Source organism: Propithecus coquereli, unplaced genomic scaffold, assembly GCF_000956105.1.
Source record: "Propithecus coquereli isolate 6110/MARCELLA unplaced genomic scaffold, Pcoq_1.0 Scaffold27, whole genome shotgun sequence".
In the NCBI taxonomy this organism is placed as follows: domain Eukaryota; kingdom Metazoa; phylum Chordata; class Mammalia; order Primates; family Indriidae; genus Propithecus; species Propithecus coquereli.
The window spans coordinates 363,008-383,022 of record NW_012148285.1 but is presented as its reverse complement, the minus strand read 5'-3'; the positions used below and the strand labels follow the sequence as shown (position 1 = coordinate 383,022).

The 20,015-nt window shown below is 60.8% G+C and overlaps 1 protein-coding gene across 1 annotated transcript in view; it reads left to right on the top strand.

Annotated features, from left to right (window-relative positions):
• UNKL (unkempt family zinc finger-like) overlaps nucleotides 1–20,015 on the top strand; it is a 38,210-nt gene that overhangs the window by 7,310 nt on the left and 10,885 nt on the right. Inside the window, exons 3-10 of the mRNA XM_012647680.1 lie at nucleotides 1,312–1,488; nucleotides 1,951–2,084; nucleotides 5,454–5,589; nucleotides 6,996–7,113; nucleotides 8,410–8,494; nucleotides 9,233–9,318; nucleotides 12,967–13,026; nucleotides 16,829–17,006. Of these exons, the coding sequence (XP_012503134.1) occupies nucleotides 1,312–1,488; nucleotides 1,951–2,084; nucleotides 5,454–5,589; nucleotides 6,996–7,113; nucleotides 8,410–8,494; nucleotides 9,233–9,318; nucleotides 12,967–13,026; nucleotides 16,829–17,006 (974 nt within the window). The remainder of the gene's footprint in view (nucleotides 1–1,311; nucleotides 1,489–1,950; nucleotides 2,085–5,453; nucleotides 5,590–6,995; nucleotides 7,114–8,409; nucleotides 8,495–9,232; nucleotides 9,319–12,966; nucleotides 13,027–16,828; nucleotides 17,007–20,015) is intronic.

The window sequence follows — 20,015 nt, the reverse complement described above, 5'->3', positions numbered from 1 at the left end:
TGAGGCCAGGAGTTGGAGGCTGCAGTGAGCTGTGATCCTGTCACTGCATTCTAGCCTGGGCAGCAGGCGAGACCCCATCTCTACCAGCAACACCAACAAAAGATCCACTGTGTGGATGGACCACGTTTTCGTTTATTCCTTCATCCGTGGTGGACACTTGGGTGGTCTCCACTTTTCTCTGTTGTGAATAATGATGCAGTGGACACGGTTGCGTGTGTGTCTGTCGGAGACCCTGCCCTCAGTTCTTGGAAACGCGCTCAGGAGTGGAACCACTAGGCCAGAGATGCTGTTCCGGTTTTACTCTAGCTTCACTGGCTCCTGGGGACCCTGGGGACGAGCTGGGTGCTCCGTCTTCTGTCTCCCCCTCACACTGCGGGGCTGGCTCCGTGCGTGCGGGTGCTCTGACAGTCTGGGCCGAGCTCTGAGCTGCGCTTCCCTTTCCTGACCTCACGGGACGGGGGTTTGAACTAAGCGACTGCTGCATTAGCTTTGACCCCGGCAGGTGCTCTGGGCGGGCACGGGCCTTTCACAGTGTTTCCCGGCTGGAGGTGAAGGTCTTTGTCCTTGGGTTTGGCGACTTGTGACAGTGGCCGCTGCCTTTCTCAGCCTTGCCCCTCGGGCTCCTTGGGGTGGTCTGGTCGCCAGCCTGGGCCTCAGCACCGTTGCGGCTCAGGGTCCTTTGCTATCCTCTCCCCTCCCCCTGCGTCTGTGATGCCGTTCACTGACCTGGCCCCACAAGCGCCGGAACCTTCCAAGTCATCTCTGTTGCTGCTGCTGCCTCCCTGGGTGTGGGCTCCCGTCCACCCAAGCCCTGTCCTGCTCCGGGAGCTGCCTGTGGCTCTCCCTGGGACTGCGTAGCTCCGGGCCTGTGTGGCCGCGTGACGTGTGGCGCTGCCCTGCCCGGGCTCCCTCCCTCCCTCCTTCCCTCTCGGGGTCCCCGAAAGCACGAGGATGCTGGACGGGAGAGGTCCCCATCCCTGCTGTGACGGCGACTTGTCAGGAAAGTGAGGCCGCCTGCGTGCAGGGCACGAACTTTACTTTTCTACGTAAGTTAAAGGGTCTATTCAAAAAATTAGGAAGGATAATTTTCTCGGAAATTTGGTGCTGTGTTTACAGAGGGGTTTGCAGTGGTCTGAGTGCCTTGGGGGGCGCCCAACTCAGGGGACAGGCCCTATGTTCAATGACATCATCCTTCCCACGAGCCCAGACGTCAGGGAGGCGGCCAGCGGCGTTAGCTGCGGTCTAGCTGCGGGTGGGGGGTCAGGCCGTCTCCGGGTGGGAACCGCTGCAGCCCTCGCCCTCCGCCCCCAGGTGCCCCTGCCTGCACCGCACGGCTGGGGACACGGAGCGCAAGTACCACCTGCGCTACTACAAGACGGGCACCTGCATCCACGAGACGGACGCGCGCGGCCACTGCGTGAAGAACGGGCTGCACTGCGCCTTCGCGCATGGCCCCCTGGACCTGCGGCCACCCGTGTGCGACGTCAGGTGAGTGGGCGTCTCGGGCGGGCACGCGGGGGCCAGATGTCTCCGCGTCGCTGGCCCAGGCAGATGTGTTTCTGAGCCTTGATTTTATTTCTGACGAGGAAACAATCCCGCTCCTCGAACTGGGCGTTTCCCCCCGTGTTGGTGGCGGCTCGTTAGCATGAAGTTGCCAACAAGGGTGGACGACCCAGCGTCCGGGCGCGGCAGAAAAGGGAGTCCTTTCTCAGTAACACTCGGCTCTGCGGGTGTTGGTACTGGGGTCGGGACTGTCGTGCCAGGACAGGGCTGTGCCCGCTGAGACCCCGTCCCTGGCCCTGCAGGCAGCCGGCGTCCCTGGGGACACTGAGGCAGCTCCGTACAGTGGCAGAGCCGGTGATCATGGAGCCCTGTGTCCAGCGACCTCCTCTCCCGTCAGGAGGGGCTCAGGCGGCCGCAGTGAGCGACCACTGTGTCGTTTGGTTGCAGGGAGCTGCAGGCCCAGGACGCCTTCCAGAACGGCCAGCTCGGCGGCGGGGACGGTGCCCCTGATCTGCAGCCCGGGGTCCTGGCCAGCCAGGCCACGATCGAGAAGATCCTGGGTGAGGACCCCCGGTGGCAAGGTAACCCCGTGGCTGCCGTAGGGGTGGGCGGGGGGCCACCGTCACAGCTGCCGCAGCACCACCGGAGGACTCGCAGGAGGCTAAGGCGCAGGTGGCAGGTGGCTGGCTGGGACTTGAGCGGGGACTGGCCGCTGGGCTGAGGGGACGGCACAGCTCCTGTGACAACTTGTGGGGCGCCAGGCCTGGGGCTGGCTGGTGTCCACCTCACTCCCGCCCCGTGGCGTCCAGGTCCTGCCTTGCCCGGCGCTGTGCCTCTGCGGGTGCACCTTTCAGACGCGCGGGGTCGTCAGCGCGCGTCCCTGGGCCTGTCCCTCAGGGCCGTGGGACCCGGGATCCTGGCCAGCCCCAAGACGAGGTCACAGGTGGTGACGTTTGGGTTTTTCTTTTTATTGCGGTGGCACACGCACAGCCTCAGCGTGGGTGGTTCAGTGGCGGCCACGGCCCCCTCCGGCTCCGGAACATCCTTCACCCAGGGGAAAACCACATGCCCGGCAGCCGCGACTCCCCTGCCCGGCGCCCTGTCTCCCATGTTTGCCTGTCTTGGGCACGCCACATGGGCAGCAATGTTCTCACGCACGTCCCCAGCTTGCTTTGCTGAGGACGTTCACGTGCAGGGGCCATGGGAGCTTTTCCTAACCCTGCGCCCGCCACGGCTTCCCCTGCCCCCACCACATGACACGACGAGCCCCGACCCTGGCTGGCGCCTGGGTCTTAGCCGGGCAGTGCAGATGGGCCTGGGCCTGTGGTCGTGTGGGGCGTGGAGGAGGTGCGGGGACAGCACCCGTCCCCAGGGCCCCTCCACGTTTCGGGAGGACTCATGGGCTCGCTGCTCTGGGCAGCGGCCTGAGACCCGCCCCTTGGCCTGCCTAGGCTGGGGCCAGTGCCTGCTCTGGTCGCTTCTGTCTCCCCGTGTCCAACCCATCGGCCTCCCCACCCGGAAGGTCCTCAACCTCCCCCGCAGATGGGCACCCGGGCCCAGCGCCGCAGGTGGGAGGTGAGGGCCCCACATCTCTGCCGGGTCAGCTCAGCTCCGGAACTCTGAGCCGCAGCGAGGAAAGCGAAGGACAGTGAGGGAGAAGGGCGGTGCCGGGGCACTCACAGGACCACCTCTTTTTACACGTTCGCACCCCTCAATTGGTGTCGGAAAAAGTTCTAGTTTAGGTTTCTGGCCTCGGTGTTCAGGGTGTTCTAGACGGAGTCGAAGGCACAGAGTCTATATCTTTCTCAGGAGGAGCGGCCCAGACCGCTGCGCGGTGTTTCAGTTCGGCCTTTTGGGGCAGGGCTAGGTGTGCAGGACTGTGGCGCAGAGCACGGAGGGCTCCCGTACCCCCGTGCCCGTCAGGAGCACCCTGCGTCGAGAGCAGCCTTATCACGGCTGACGTCCGTGGTTTACACGCGGGCTCTCGGTGCTGCGTGTCCTCTGGGTGTGGACACAGGGACCGTGACGTGTGTCCTCCCCACGTCTCACGCAGAGTGGCCTCGCTGCCCTGAAAGTCCCCGTGCCCCGCTGTATGTCCCCTGCCCCCCTCCCCCAGCGCCCGGTGGCCACTGATCTTCTGCCCCCGTGGCTCTGCCTCTTCCAGAGTGTCGCAGAGTTGGGGACCCACAGGCGTGGCCTTTCCGGATCACTTCTCCCTAGCCACGTGCGTTTGAGGTTTCTCTGTGTCTTCTCCTGGCGTGGTAGCGCGTTTCCGTTCAGTTCTGCGTAGTGTTCCGTTGTTTGGATACGCCTCGGTTTGTTTATCCTTCACCTGCTGAGGGGCGTCTCCGTCCCAGACTGTTCTTAGATGCTTGTGAGCGCGACGGTGCAACGTGTGTGCTGTTTCGCCAGCAGTCTGCACGCTTGCATACGTTTAATAACGTGTTTCCTTGTTTAGCAAACATAGTTACACATTTGCATTGTATTTCTGTGTGTATTTCTCCATGTTTATTTTGCAGGGTTTGTTTTCTCTGAAGAGGCGCGAGTGCGTAGCTCATTTCTGTGGGTTCCATGTCAGCGCAGAGCCTCTCACCTGCGGGAGGCGCTTGGCCAACCCTCGTCAGCAAGTGTTTCACTACTTCTTGTTCCTTTTTTTTTTGAGACAGAGTCTCACTCCGTCATCTGGGCTAGAGTGAGTGCCGTGGCGTCAGCCTAGCTCACAGCAACCTCACGCTCCTGGGCTCAAGCGATCCTCCTGCCTCAGCCCCCCAAGTAGCTGGGACTACAGGCGCCACCACCACGCCCGGCCAACGAACTTCTCTTTTCTTAAAAGCAGCTTTTTTGTTCCCCACACTTTTTATTCTCTCTGTGCAGTGCTGTGTGTGCGTCTTCTGTTGTTTAATAAGTTATTTGAAGGTGGATTTGGTGTGGGTGGTGGTATTATAACGTTGTTTCGTCTCACTCTCTGCACCCGCCGGACTTTGCGGTTGACGCTCTTTGACCCTCACCTGACTTGAGCCCACCGCGCAGGTGTGATTAAAACAGCAGCGCAGGTAACTAAGGGGCAAGTCACCAACCATCCCAAGAAAGGGTCTAACTTTTAGGACTCCTCACCCGTTGATTATTTCTTTTAAATTACCCATTTTTTGTGGTTCTTCAAATAAAATTCCTATGACGTAAAGTTAAGCATTTTAAAAAATAGACTTTATTTTTTGTAGCAGTTTTGGGTTCACAGCAAAACGGACTGAAAATGCAGAGATTTCCCCAGCACTCTCTGCGCCCCCAGCCTCCTCTGTCGACCGCTGCGCCTCGGCAGCAAAGCCTGTCACAGCTGACAAGCAAACGCTGATGAGGTCACCTCCCGTCTGTAGTTCACGTTAGGGCCAAAAATTAACCCTTTCAAAGTGTACATTTCAGTGGCGTTTCAGTACATTCACAACGTTGTCCGACCATCACCTCTATCTGGTTAGAAAAGTGTCGTATCTCTCCAGAGAAAACAGAAGTTGGCCAGGCGCGGTGGCTCACGCCTGTAGTCCCAGCGCTTTGGGAGGCTGAGGCAGGAGGATCACTTGAGGCTAAGAGTTCGAGACCAGCCTGAGCAATGTAGCGAGACCCCGTCTCTACAAAAACAGAAACCCCACACCCATTAAACCCCCCATCCCATCCCAGCCCCTGGCAACTCTCCCGTACCCTCCGTCTCTGTGGATCTGCCTGTTGCATGTTTCATGCAAATGGAATCACACGCGTGTGGCTTTGGCGTCTGGCTCTCACTGAGCCTGGTGCCTTGAGGTTCCCCAGGGGGCGGTGTTGCCTCCCTCTGCACCGTGCTCCACCTTTCGTTTCTCCCTTCAACTGTGGATGGACACGTGGCGGTTTCCCCCGTCGGGCCGCTGTGTGCCATGCTGCCGCGAGCACGTGTACACAGACTTCTGTGTGGACTCGTTTTCCAGACTCCAACTTCGTGCTGGGCAGCTACAAGACGGAGCAGTGCCCGAAGCCGCCGCGCCTGTGCCGCCAGGGCTACGCGTGCCCCCACTTCCACAACAGCAGGGACAGACGGCGGGACCCCAGGAGGTTCCAGTACAGGTGAGCCCGCCTGGCTGACGCCACCGCATGGGAGCAGATCCCCCGGGGCAGGTGTCTGCTGTGCCGGCCCAGCCGCCCCACACTTCCTGCACCCTGGTGGCACTGGCTCCCTCCCCCACTGTGACCTGGTTCCGGAGGTGAGGGCTGCCCTTTTGGCACCATGGCCTCTTGGGAGAGGAAGTTGTCTTAAGGGCAGCGGCTTGCTGCAGGCACAACGGGGGCCTAGGGACGGGCCTCTGCACCCCAAGCACAGGGGCTCCCACGAGACCCCCAGCTGGAGCCCTCAGTCAGGCAGTGGGGGCACAGCTGGTGGACCCCGAGCCTGGCCAGGGCCCTTGTGTCTCCGTTCCCACCTACCGCTGTCATGACGACACTCCCCGGGCCATGAGGATGTGCGGCCACAGCGCTCACCCTGGGCGTTACGACGCTTCTGGCTTTCTGGGGATGTGGGATCGACTCTGCGTTCAGAGCTGCGGGGCCCTCAGGCTGAGTCCTGGGCCAACAGCCTTAGCGCACCCTGGGGTGACTTGGCAGCTTCCCCTCCTCCGGGGCCCTGACCGTCCTCTGGGCTTGGGCCTTGCTGGGCTGTGCCTGCCCCCGCCACGGCTGTGCCCTCCTTGTCACAGCCACCCTCTGTCTGCCCCCAGCTCAGCCCCCTTCGGGTTTGCAGGCTGCACCTGGGGGGGCTGGGCCACAGGACCCCCAGGCTATCCCGTGCCTGGGCCCCCACCCCCCTCCTCCTGCCCTGTCTTCCGTGTCCAGCTTTTTCTGTGGGCAGAAGAAAGAGCCGCGCTCTCCTCTTTCTGATAATGAGGCACCGCCTTGCGTGCCCAGGACGCCGTCCTTCCCGCGGGGGGCGGGGGAGGTGGCGGGACGTGTGGCTGCTCGTGCACGCGTTGCACTTTGGCAGCAGTTGGGAGTTGTGGGACCTGCGGTCTCATGGAACAGAGGGCTGAAGCTCCTGGTCTCTGGGTTGTGGTCACGGAGCGTCACCCTGACGGGACGGTGGATTTACTGCAGGGTGGAGGGATAGAAGATTATTCAAAACAGTCTTCTCTCCCACAGCTTCCAGAAAGTGCACAAATAGAGGATATTGGTAACTCTCAACATTTGGTTAGGATTTTCAAATCGTGCGATCGAAAGCCTCGAGTCCCGCTTTGCATCGGGACGCAAGGCGACGGAGCCCCCGTGGCCGCTCGGCCGCTTCCCTGCAGCTCTGTCCCCGCGGCGCTGTCCCTGTGGCTCGGGCGGCCCCGACTCAGACTCACGTTAGCGTTGTGAGAAGTGGACACGGGGCTCCTAACCACTTCCTGGCGTTAGACGGGCAGGGGCCACTTCCGTCCCCCTCGAGCAGGGACGTGTCAGGGGCGTGTCCTTGTTGCCCCATGACGCGTCCTCCTCCCCAGGTCCACGCCCTGCCCCAGCGTGAAGCGTGGGGACGAGTGGGGGGAGCCCTCGCGCTGTGACGGCGGCGACAGCTGCCAGTACTGCCATTCGCGCACGGAGCAGCAGTTCCACCCCGAGGTACGTCCCCGTCCGGTTGATAGGACTCGCGGGACGGAGAAAGCGATCATGTTCACGGTAGGGCCCGTTGCACCAGCCAAGGCAGCCGCGTGGGGGCCGGGAGAGACCAGCCCCCCTTCCAGGTGTCCCTCCGGGCGAATCTCGGTGCGCTCCATCCTCCCTCAGCGACATGTGACTACACGTGGCGGTCGCCAACCAGGGACCTCCCTGGAGCCCTGGTGTCCGGGTCTCTTATTTGGGTTTGGTGGTGCAGGCCTGGCTGACCGCCCTGCAGCTGGCCTGAGTGTCCGGCACCCCAGGGTCAAGCGGCCAGGACGTGGCCCCAGCCTGCTCACAACTCTGACACAAGGAGAACCGTCTGGCCCGGCCCTCCACCCCTCGCACACAGGGACACACACTGGGCAGCTCAGGCCAGGGCCTCAGAGGTCAGCCCCAGGGCTGGGCCGGCGCCTGTCCTTTGCAACGTGCAGGGTGCGGACAGCCCAGGCCTGCTGATTTCACTCTGTGCTGCATGGTTGCTAATCAGAGCATGCTCAGATTTATGTTTAAAATGAACAAGCAGCCAGCACGGTGGCTCCTGCCTGTTGTCCCAGCTACTTGGGAGGCTGAGGGGGGAGCATGGCTTGAGCCCAGGAGTTCAGAGGCTGCAGTGAGCTGTGATGACACCACTGCACTCCAGCCTGGGTGACAGAGCAAGAGCCTGTCTCAAAAAAAAAAAAAAAAAAAAAACAAACAAGCAAATGAGCCCCTTTAGGGCCCCAGAGGTGGCAGGAGAGCTGTGGGGACCAGGAGCCGTGGGGTGCAGGGGCGTCCTTCCCGCCAGGGTCTGGCAGGTGTGCCGTCCCCAGCCCTTCCCCAGGAGGGAAGCGGGAGGCAGGAGTGGGTTTGGCATCTGACGGGGCCTCCAGGCAGGTCTGTCCCTTCCTGAGTCCTCAGCGCTGTTGACCCCTGAGAGCCACGTGGGGAGGTGGCAGCGGGTCTGGTCACGGGACAGGTGTGCGTGTCCGTTTAACAGGCACCTGAGCACCTGCTGTGTGTCAGACACGGAATCGGGCGCGTCTCTCGGAACACGTCAACAGCCTCACGCGTGCACCTGTTCCTGGCTGGCCGGCTCTGTGGAGGAGGGATTTGGGGACCAAGGGTGCAAAGCTGGGGGGCGGCGTCCACACTTCTCTCTCCAGGCGACTCTTGTCGTGATCTGGAGCTTAGCTCTCTATGTGACGACAGAGCCAGCTCTGGGCTCCCCCAGAAACCCATGTCCAATCCGGTCTCTCCTATTCCACTTTTGTTTCCCAGATCTACAAATCTACGAAGTGCAACGACATGCGCCAGACCGGGTACTGCCCGCGCGGCCCCTTCTGTGCTTTCGCCCACGTTGAAAGTGAGTAACCAACTCCCGACACGACGCGATCTCTGCTGCCACACGTAGCCACGTCGGGTTTAGCGGCTCCGCAGACTGTCACTGGAGTTTCTGCCCAGAGCAGGGGCTGAGGACCGGGAAAGCGGGTGGGAGCTCAGGGTCGTGGCGGGTGCTGGGAGCGCGACAGACTGGCCCAGGCAGAGGCCTCCGCGTCTGCCATGGCCCAGGCTGTGCGGAGCCCAAGGGAGCCCTGCCGTCGGGCGCCGGGCCTGGCACGGGAGCCTCGCCGACACTAGAGCCCTGAAGGCAGGGCTGGCTGGTGGCCTCGTGTTTATGTCCCTACGATGAGGGCTGAGCTCTGGGGACCGTGTGGCCCATGACAAGGTCCCAACGGCAGAAACAAACCCCTGGGACCTGCGCGAGGAGTCGGCCTTTCCTCGACCTCTCAAGGTTTCTTTCCCGGCTGCGGAGCTTGGCCCCGGGTTTGTGGGTGCAGTTGCCAACTCGCATTTTCTTTCCGTTTTGTGCTTTGGTGGGAAGCGCGGCTTCTGTCGTCCACGCTTTAAGCTTGGTTGTCAGCGATAAAACTGTTAGAAACTTGAATCTAAATGTCCTGCTGCTCCGGACAGTTCATGTCGCTATTCCAGCTGCCCCTACCTGCAGGAGGACTGCCGTTTCGCGCCCAGAGCTCTCAGTGCCTAATGTGGGGGGTTGCGGGGCCAGCAGCGCCCCTCAGACGTTGCTCCCCTTTCTCCGCAGAGGGCCTTGGGGCCGCGAGCGACTGGGGCGGCCGCGACCTCGGCTCCACCAACAGCTCCTCGGCCAGCAGCAGCCAACCCGGAAACGTAAGTGGACGGCGTTCCCAGGAGGACGCCCAGTGTCGTTTGGTTTAATTGAACTGCCAGGAGCACAGATGGCCGTGATCTCTACGATCTCTGCCCGTGGCGTTGGCGGCTCACTCTAAAAGAGTCTAGAAAAATCCCAGCCATGTCCTTGCTGGGCCGGAGCAGGGTGAGCGCCCACACAGCTGTGAGAGGTCAGTCTCGGTGGCGGCTGGGTGGCCGCAGTCCGGGTGGGCCCCCTCGCGGGGCTGGCCACCCAGGCGGGCACTGAGGCTCCTGCACGTGGGTGCTGTCGGCGCGGGAGTGACACCGGCCGTGCTCTGCGTCACTTTCCTCCACGTGGGTGCACGTCCCCAACACTCAGCAGCACGAGCACACGGCGTGCTGGAGCAGACGCCTGCGGCCCTGGACACCAGGCTTTCCCCGACGGTGTCGGGCACGCGCGCCTTGCTTTCGCGGAGCGTTTCTGAGCCTGCGGCCTCGGAAGCCTGAATACGAGGAGGCGTCGGGCTGGGATGCGCTTGCGCAGTGCTGACCGTCACGCCCAGCTGGCCTTGGGCCCCTTGGGGGCCTGCCAGGTTCTTCCGGGGGGTGAAAGGGTGTTCTGGGCCACGGGGTTCTGCCGTAGCCGCGCCAGGAGCTCGGCAGGTGCAGGTGTCCCCCCTCCGCAGCCGGCGGGGCTCCTGGGGCCGCAGCTTAGGTGCCGTCGGGGTCATTAGCAAGCGCTGAGCTCCCAGCCCCCGAGGGAGGACCAGGAACGAAGGGGCCGTGTTTGCTTCGTGCTCTTTTGCACCTAGAAAGTCGCTCTGTGCCGCAGTGGCTGTTCGTGTGGACTCCTGCGGTGGTGACTGGGCACTGGGGACCCGCCCGTAACCGATATTCGGAAATAAGCTGGTGCCAGTTTTTGCTCTAAGAGCTGCTCGAGTTAGATGGGAACGTCCTCGGCAGTGCATGGCGGTGTGACCGTCCCCAGCCGAGGCGGCGGGTCTGGCTGTGTTGGGCTTGACCCCGGCCAGCGGGCAGGTCCCGGAAGTCTCTGGAAGTCTCTCCGACCACACCCAGGATGCAGGCATGTGTCCCGTCGCACAGAGCTTCTCGTTCTCTGCTGTTCGTTCTTCTCCTCCGTCTGTACTGTTGATTATAAATTCCCAGTCCTCTCGGACAGTCCAGCTGAGTGGCTGGAGCCGGACACGCAGATCACGAGCCTCCTGACACCCCCGACTCTCTCCTGGAGTCCTGAGTTCAAATCCCTCGTGTAGGAGAGGCCAGGGTGGACCCGGCCCTTCTGCCTGAACACGTGGTGCCCGGACGTCCCTCTGCAGGGTCAGGCTCATTTAGACCAGGTGGGCGCCGTGGGGCCTCAGGGCCCAGCCCCAGGAGCGGCGGTGGGCAGGGCCGCACCTGAACTTGGCCGCCTGTGGGTCCTCAGTTACATGAGGTGATGTGCACATAGCCACGTTTAGCCAATTTAAAGTGAGCAACTCGGAGGCATCGAGTGCGTCCACAGTGGTGCACAGCTGCCGGCCCTGTCCAGGTGGGGACGCGGCAGTGGGCTATGCTGCTGTCATCGTCCTTCCCCAGGGGGACGGGCAGAGGGTCAGGAGCGGAACCGAGGAGGAAGTTACATCTGCTAAGAAGCGCTTACTGTGGGCTGGGCACTTGGGGAGGCTGAGGCAGGAGGATCGCTTGAGGCCAGGAGTTCAAGACCCACCTGACCAACATAGTGAGACCCCATCTCTACAAAAGAAATTAAAAAATTTTAAAAAGTGCTCACTAACAGGATTTGAGCAGTGCCAGCCGCCAGAGCTGGGAGTATATTCTGAACGCCAGCAGAGCTCAATTTAGGGATATCCTGGGTTTCTTCGTGACATAAGTTAGCCACTTGTTTGTTTGTTTATTTATTTATTATTATTTTTTGAGACAGAGTCTCGCTCTGTTGCCTGGGCTAGAGTACAGTGGCATCAGCCTAGCTCACAGCAGCCTCAAACTCCTGGGCTCAAGCGATCCTCCTGCCTCAGCCTCCCAAATAGCTGGGGCTACAGGTGCCACCACACCCAGCTAAGTTTTCTGTTTTTAGTAGAGACGGGGTCTCCCTCTTGCTCAGGCTGGTCTCGAACTCCTGACCTCAAGCGACCCTCCCGCCTCAGCCTCCCAGAGTGCTGGGATCACAGGCGTGAGCCACTCCGCCTGGCCTATTTGTTTGTTTATTTACTTCAGAGATGGGTCTCAAACTCCTGGCCTCGGTAACAGAGCCTTGATGCCCTGGTCTTTGGTCAGCCGCTTTGAAGCTCTTCCCCGAATCTGTGGGTCACTGCCGGGTGGGAGGACTGCAAAGGTCACCCCAGGAGGAGTGCAAAAGTGACCTCAGGTTTCTGCAGCCAGGCAGCAGGTGAGAGGGCTGTGCAGTGTGGAGGCCCTGCCCAGGTCGGCCCTTTTTAATCCTCTGCCCATGGTCACCTGAGAAGCCTCCGTGATCCTGCTGGGCCCATCCACAAATCCAGACACCAACAAGGGAAGGCAGACAGGACGACCCAGGCAGCCACCACACTTATAAAGCTGGGCGTGAAAGTCAGCGCTGCTCACACCCGGAGCACGTCTGGTCTGCAGCGTTTGTGTCCGCGTCTGAGGGAACGGCTGAGACCTATGGACCTGTGCCGGGCGCTTTTCCTGGAAGGTGGTGCGCCAGGGTTTTGCATGTGTAGGGAGGAAGGAGCCTTCTCCTCCACCTCTCGGGCTCCGTGTGTGGGGCCTGCAAATTAAACTGGTACAAGATTACGGGAGCAAAGGTTTGTTATGCAGAGGCTTCCTAGGAAAGAAGTCAAGCCCCCAAGGAGCCGTGAGGCCTGGGGCTTGTTGCCATCTTAACGCAGAGTGAGGAGCTGTAGAGAAGTGATGGGGTGGAGGGAAGGGGACCTGGGTGTGTAGGGGCAGTAAATCGTGGGAAGGGAAATGCGTGGGAGAAACTCGCGGGAGGTCAGGATCACTTCAGTGAGGCCTGTCTCGCAGGCTGAGTCTGCGCAGTGCTGGCGCGTAAGTGTCTCTCCCCTCCAGCTGGGGGCACCTTCCCAAAGGGAATTCACACCTGCTTTGAGGCAGAAAGAGGCAGAGGGCCGTTCCCGTTCTGCCGTCTCTCCACCGCCTTCAGCCCGAATAATCTCTATGCCAGAGACGCGTATTTCGGGGCGGCAGACTCACGCATTCTCACGTACACCTCAGTGTTTCCTACAGTCTCAGCCTAAGCCTTTGCCTCAGGTGTGTGGCTTTGGGGTTTGACGACATTGTCGGTTCAGGGTGCGTGGGCCTCACACTCTGCCTTCACGCAGATGGGCCCAGAATGTCGTAGATTGATGTTCATGCAGAAGAACTGGAATTTGGGAGAACTAGCAGGTGGCAGGTTTTATGCGACCTTCAAGAATTAGCATTTTAGGCCAGGCATGGTGGCGGGCACCTGTAATTCCAGCTACTCAAGAGGCTGAGGCAAAAGGATCGTTTGAGACCAGACTGGGCAACATAGTGAGACCCTGTCTCAAAAAAAAAAAAAAAGAATTAGCATTTTCTAAGTTCTCAGCAAAGCTGAGGTCTTTATGTATATTTTTAATTGACGTTTTCTCCCTGCTCTTTTCCCCAACGTGAGTATTTCTTCTGTTGCAGGCAAAGCAGAGAGATTCGCCTGCGGAGGGCGGCCAGAGAGCCGGTGGGCAGGACCAGCAGGTACCATCCCCAGGAGGCTCCGTGGTCTGTGCGACCACACAGCGCAGCCTTTTAGGGTGTTTTTACACATCCCTGGCCACACTCGCCCTTGACTCACAACTTCACCTGGTTAACGTGGGCGTCTGTTACGTAATTAGTTTTCACTTGTACCGAGTCTCTGTTTAGTGTTTGAAACATTTGTGTCGTACTTTGGAAACAACAAAACCAAAACCTCCTAATGTTTTCTCCTGAGGGGAAGTCTAGGTGTCGGGGTTGCCCTCGGGCATCACAGAGAAGCCCGCGGGCCAGGCGCCTAATGACGCGATTTCCTCCCGGTCTGGCGGCCCGAGCTCAGGTGCCGCAGGGCCGGTCCCTCCCGAGGCCTCTCTCCGCGGCTCGCATGGCCCCGGGGTCCTCCCGGGCTCGTCCCTCTGTACGAGGACGTCCCTGGTATCTCGTCCTCTAACAAGGACGACAGTAGGGCCACCCGCACGCCCTCTCAGGCCCTGGCTTGGGGGCGGGACACGGTTCCGTTCGTAGCAAAGACATCCGCTAACGGACACATGTGCTCTCTGCTTCCACGGGTTCGAGGTTCCCTAGAGGCTCAAATTCACAGAAATGGAAAGTGGCCCGGTGGTCGCGGGGCTGGGGGGGAGGTTAGTGTTTAACGGGAACAGAGCTTCAATTTGGGAAGAAAGTTCTGGAGATGGGAGGTGGTGACGGCTGCACAACAGTGTGAGAGTATTACACTTAAAGCCACGGAACTGTGCACTTAAAAATGGCTAAAATGGTGAATTTTATGGTATGCATGTTGTGCTACAATAGAAAAGAGAAAGAAGGAAACCAGGCAGACAGCGCTGGCGTCGGGGGCGTATGGGGGCCTGGTGGCCCTGGTGGCCCCCTCTGGCCCTGCCTCGCTGTGTCCACCTCTCCTACTGGTGGAGACCCCACGAGTGACCTGTCTGTGGCCATCGTGGCCTTGGGGTAAAGTGGCCCCGGACACCTTCACGGGGCATCTTCCTCCAGTGCGATGATTTTGGGGATGAAGTCACAACGTCCCCCCGCCGCCGGCTGCCAGGCAGGGTCAGCGCGGGGCTTGGGGCCCACTCAGGCCTGAGGCGTCTTCCTTGGTCCCTCTTGGTTTGTGGCACCAGATGGGCTGCCGGGGAGAACCCCCAATACGGAGCTGCCCCCGCACACACGCAGGAAGGAGGGAGGCGCCCCAGGGCCCCGGCAGAGTCCCAGCTTCCCAGGCTGCCGCGCTCGCCCTATGCCCTGGTCTAGGCTGTGCCTCGAGGAGCCTGAGACCCCGTCTGAGCGCAGGGTCCGGCCTGTGCACAGCCCTCGGGCCGGAGCTTGGGTGGGCTTGGCATCTGCGTCGTGCCGCACTGCTGGTCCTCTGCATTCTCGGGCTCCGCTTTAAAGACGCAGAGGGGACAGGGTGACAGGGTGACAGGGCTCCCTCTCCGACCGGAGGCAGCGCAGACCTGCTCTGTGAAACCAAGAACTGCAACCGACTCGTAGCCGAGCCTGGGACCCTCTGAGGGCGACAGTCTCTCCCTTATTTGGGAAGAGGCGCCTGGGCCCTGGGCCAGGTTCTAGACTCAGATTCAGGCCCGGCTGACGTGCGAAGAGGGTGGGTGGGGTGGAGCGTCCGCAGAAGTGGCCGTGAGCCAGGACCACCTGGTGGCCTCTTGTTGACTGGTCAGGAGGGGGTGTCCAGGTTGTCCTTGGGGGGCCTCAGCTTGGCCGGGCAGGGTCGGCTCGTTTGTGTGGGTTGTGCCCCCACCCTGGACCCCTGGCGACGGAGGGGCCTGCACAGCACCCGTAGCCCCCGTGGGTGGGGCGAGCCCCGCAAGCTGTTGATTTGGAGTCACAGCGGCCAGACGCGGTTACTGCGCACTGACTCCCCCTGGGGACCCGTCTCCTCGGCCTGTGGCCCGGGCGGCCCTGTCCTTTGCAGAGAGAGAAAGTCAGTCCTCTCTCTGACCCAGGCCCTGTCGGAGCATCAGGAGCTTCTGGGTCTGCCATTCGGGAGGCCCTTCCCGGCCCCGTCATGTGGCTGCACCGGCACGAAGGTCCCCCCTGCCCCCTGACCCAGAGCAGCTGCTCCCACCAAGGTACCCAGCAGGGATAGAAGCAACCTGGCGGCAGGTTTTCCCTGAGATGGGGGAGGCCCCGGACTCGTCCTGCCATCTTTCTGGGCTTCCTCCTCTGGAGCGTGGGGCTTCCAGCAGCCGTCGCGCCGGGGCCGGCTTAGGGTGGGGCGTCCGCAGGGCTGAGCTGGGCGCTGTGGGTGGGCCGCCCGGCTCGGGCACAGGCCTCACTGACTCTCCCTGGAGAGAAGAGCAGGGTGGTCCATGGGCAGGGTGGGCAGCGTGCACCCGGTGGCCTGTGTGGAACCTCCACAGGGCAGCAGCTCCCTCCAGACTCCTGGGCATTGGGGACTGCTTCCCAGATCAGTCACAGGGTCTCTGTGCGCTTGGTGCATGAGTGAAGAGCTGATCTGTCACCCAGAGCGAAGCCGTGGCGGGAGGAGGAGGCTGGGCTAGGAAACGTTCGGGAGGAGCCGGTGTGCGCCAGGTTCTGTCCCTTAGGGAATGCCCGTCAGTGTTTCTCAGGGTGGACGGTTTTGCTTACGCTGACAGACCAGTAAAATCACCCCTCCCCCAAGACCTGCCTTGTCGCACCTCCTGCCCAAGTTGACTATTGCTGCGTTATTTCGAAGCAAATTGAAGGTGCTACACTGTTTCAACTACAAACATATTTCAGTATGAAATTCTTTTTTTTGAAACAGGATCTCGCTTTGTCACCTGGGTGGGAGTGCAGCGATGTCCGCTTAGCTCACTACAGCCTCAAACTCGTGGGCTTAAGCGATCCTCCTGCCTCAGCCTCCATGATAGCTGGGACTACAGGCACCACCACACCTGGCTAATTTTTCTATTTTTAGTAGAAACAGGGTCTCGCTCTTGCTCAGGCTGGTCTCAAACTCCTGGCCTCAAGTGATCCTCCCACCTCGGCCTCCCAGAGCGCTGGGATTACAGGCCTGAGCCACCGCACCTGGCCTGAAAATCATTTTAATGTAGTTTTAGACTCTTGATTCTATAGTGACCTCGAAGTTTGCCTTTTTAGACACAGCTGCTGTGTGACACCTGCCGTGCATCTCTGTTGCGGTTCATTTTTCTTGCGTAGTGTCCTCTGTGGGGTACTCAAGGTCGTGCTGTGAGCTGGTTCTTTATTACCCATCAGAGAGAATGTGACTCGCCCCATTTTCTACTTTTCTTGGGGAATGAGGTCATAGGACCATTTCAGCCATGTTTTCGGAAGTGGTGCAGGCTCTGTGCTTACGGCCCTGGGAGGATGTGTCTCTGGGGGCCCCGGAAAGTGCTCAGCAGCTTGGGGAGGGGAGGGCGGCCCTCTGGGACACCCGGGGAGGTGGGGGAAGGGCAGGCAGGTGGGGGGCTTGTCCTCGTCGCCTGGGTCGCCTGGCTGGCCCCTGGCTTCTGACACCTCTGTCTGTACCGCTGGATCGATCTTTCCTGGCAGATGTCTGCTTTCGAAAATCATTTTCTGCAGAGAAGCTCATGAGACGCTCTCTAGACGAGTGTTTCCTGTGCTCGTGTGACTGAGCTGACCCTGCCAGCTCGTGTCAGCGACAGCTAAGGTCCCTTTGCAGTGCTGGGAAGACTCCCCTTGTGTTTTGCCTGGGGCAGAAGGTGACCACCGACCCCTCCGGTCTCTGCCCCAGTTCCCACTTGCCATGCCAATGCCCGCTGCCTCCGTGCACGGTGTTTGCTCATCGTGTCTGTGTGTCTTTGAACAGAACCACCTGGCTGTGTTCGCCGTGGTCCACCCGCTGGCTCCCAGCGTGAGCTCCAGTGTGGCGTCCAGCCTGGCGTCCAGCGTGGGCTCAGGCAGCTCCTCCCCCACCGCTCTGCCCGCCCTCCCCGCCCGCACCCTCCCGCTGGGCCCCGCCGGCAGCGCCGTGGAGGCTGTGCTAGGTAAGTCCAGCGCCTTCCTCTTTCCTCCCGCTCACTCTCTTTTGTGCTTTTCTATTTCTTAGAAGTGGCTTTTCTGTTTCAGGACACATTGCAAAATGCCCATTTTTGTAGAAAAGCCAGATGTGTGGTTTTGGTCACCCGTCACCTTGGCTGTGTTGTGCGTGTGGTCATGAAAATGAGGCCCGACTTGCCAAGAGGCTCAGGGGCTGCGTGCCGCGCCCAGGCGCCCAGGCCACCCAAGCGCCTTCCCGCCCCGAGACCACCGGAGTGGGGAGGCTACTGAGCGAGGAAAATAGGAATTGTGGGACCAGCGAGGGCACCTCAGCTGGGGGGATGGTGACAAGGGTGTGGAGGGGAGCCAGGATGGGCCCTGGAGCCGGTGGGCACAGCTGCCAGCTTTGGGAGGTCTTTAGCTGCTGGGGGTTTGGGGACAGATGACACGTGATTGGAACTGGGCTAGGGGTCCCCTTTGGGGCCTGACCAGGAGCCCAGGGATGTGGGGAGGTCCTTGCAGAAGTTCAGGGTCGGGCAGGACAGGGCAGAGCTGGTAGGCGAGACAGCGCTGGGGGCTGTGGTGCACTTGGCCCCTTTCAGCCCCCCGCAGAGGCCACATCTGGGGGTGGAGGACACCGCTGCGCTGTGGGGGGCTTTGTTTGCACAGGTGCTTGGTGAGGGGTGGGACGCTCGGAAGTCCCATGTTACAGGACGCCTAGCGCCAGCCGACCTGACCTGCGTCTCTGTCCCGAGTGGGGAGCTCGGGGAAGGCCTGTCTGCCCCTGGCTGGCTGGGCCCTGCTCAGCCCCGCGTTCCTCTGGGGTAGATGCCCACCCTTCCCATTCTTCAAAGGGTCCCTTCTCCAAAGCACTGGGACCTTCCGAGGCCGGAAGGCACATGTACCCCTCACGGCCTCTGTTGCATGTCCGTTTCATCTGAAGAACCCTCTAGACTCAGAGCTTGACCTCCCTCAGGAAGCTGTGGGCAGAGCGGGCATCCGGATGGACCCGCTGTCTCCCTGTGCTGGGCCCCAGGCGCTGGGACCTCACTGTCTGTGAGCACACCGGCTGCGCGCTGCCGGGACGCTCCGACGCTGGTGCTGCCTCCCGAGGGCAGCCTCCGCCCTGGCCTGGAGGTCTCCGCTGGGTTCCCGGGCAGGGCTCAGACTTCGCCCACTTCGCCCTCTGGGAGGTTGGAAACCGCCTCGCGGCATCCTCGTAGGAGCAAACGTGCACGTCAGATGGCTCCGTTAGGGCTTTGCTCTAGCGGACAGTTTCTTCACACTGAAAGTACTTCGTGGGTGGTGCCGGTGCGGATGTTCCCTTGTACGCAGAAACAAACCCAAGTGTATTTTATCTCAGCCTGAAATTAGTGCTCTTCCTCTAGCGGTCTCATGAATTGAACGTGTTAGTTGTCACACGAAATCGCCATTGTAAATAGGCGTCATCACTTGAGGTCCCGGCTGGTGCCTCAGTTCACCTGTCCCTGCCGGAAAGTCAGCATGGGGCACGTGTGCGCAGAAAGGCCTCCTCTCTTCCCACTCAGACGTGGGCTGAGAAGCCATGGGCCTGAATGGCATGTCTTAGGATTTTATTTTCTTACAGATAAGCACAAATTCTGTTTTTTAAATAAAGTTCATCTTCCTCAATAGAAAAGTGGAAATGGTAGCATTCCAGCGTAACAGAAAAGTGGTCAGGAAAATGAAGTCCCTGCCCCAAACCAGCGAGACTGCTTGATTCTGCTCCCCTGAGTGAGAAGTAGGACTAGGTGCCCAGGCGCTTTGCGGGGGCATGGCCGGGCCCTGCAGACACACTACAGCGAGGTGTTGGCAGTGATTTTCCCAGCTGCTACTTAGTATCTACAGCATGTCCGGGCTGGGGTGCCGTGGCGTCAGCCTCCCTCACAGCAACCTCAGACTCCTGGGCTCGAGCGATCCTCCTGCCTCAGCCTCCCGAGTAGCTGGGACTACAGGCATGCGCCACCATGCCCAGCATTTTTAGTTGCCCAGCTAATTTTTTTTCTACTTTTTGTAGAGACAGGGTCTTGCTCTTGCTGAGGCTGGTCTCCAACTTCTGAGCTCAGGCAGTCCTTGTGCCTCGGCCCCCCAGAGTGCTGGGAATACTGGCGTGAGCCAGGCGCCGGCCTGGAAGTGCAGGTTCCTAAAGAGGTGTGCCTGGCTAATTCCCCAGCCTGAGAAACCTGGAACTGACCTCCTGCTGTCACCGAGAGGCTTTCACTGACTTAACTATTTCCTGTACCCCCTGGGAGGTGAAGAGGTGGGTTGTTGCCTTTCTTTACAGACAGAGGTGGTTGAAATCGTGAGCGTTTGCCATCAAATCCGTTGTTCCCCGACCACTCCCTGAGTCCTGGCTGAGGAGTTTGTTCAGTCAGAGCACACGGCCTGGCCTGCTTGTCTGAGTGGCTGTTCTGCAGGGTTTGGGGTGAGGCGGCAAGGACGGACGGGTCGTGTTTTCTCGTACTGCAGCTTCACTCAAGTCATGTCATCTCTTAAGCACAAATGAGAACAATGAGTAAGCTGCAGTACGGCGCTCTTTTCAGGCCGATTCTGTGTTTAAGGATCTAGAATCATTTCTGGACCATTGGATCGACTGCATGTTTTTTGGCCATCCACTGCACACTAGGTTTTAGGTTAAAACAGTGACCCGCGAGCAGAGGGAGGAGGAGAGGGGCTCGCTGCGGGGGCAGGGCGGGAGTGCGTCCCCGCGTTCGTCCTGTTGCCGCTGGTTGCTTCCTGCAGGCGCAGGTGCAGGTGGGCAGTGCGGGGGAAGCCGGGCCGCGGAGACCCCTCCACCTCCTGCACGAAAGGAGGCTTGGTCCAGCGAGCGTTCCCCGTGCTGCCTGCGTGTCAGCTGGGCCCGACACCCCCGGGACGTCGCCTCGCACGGCACAGAACAGGTGCTGGTGCAGCGACACGGCGCGCCACCCCCTGCGGGGCCAGGCCTGTCCTCCGAGGAAGCCGAGCGGGGGGCGGGGCCAGCGGGGGCCGTTTGGGGG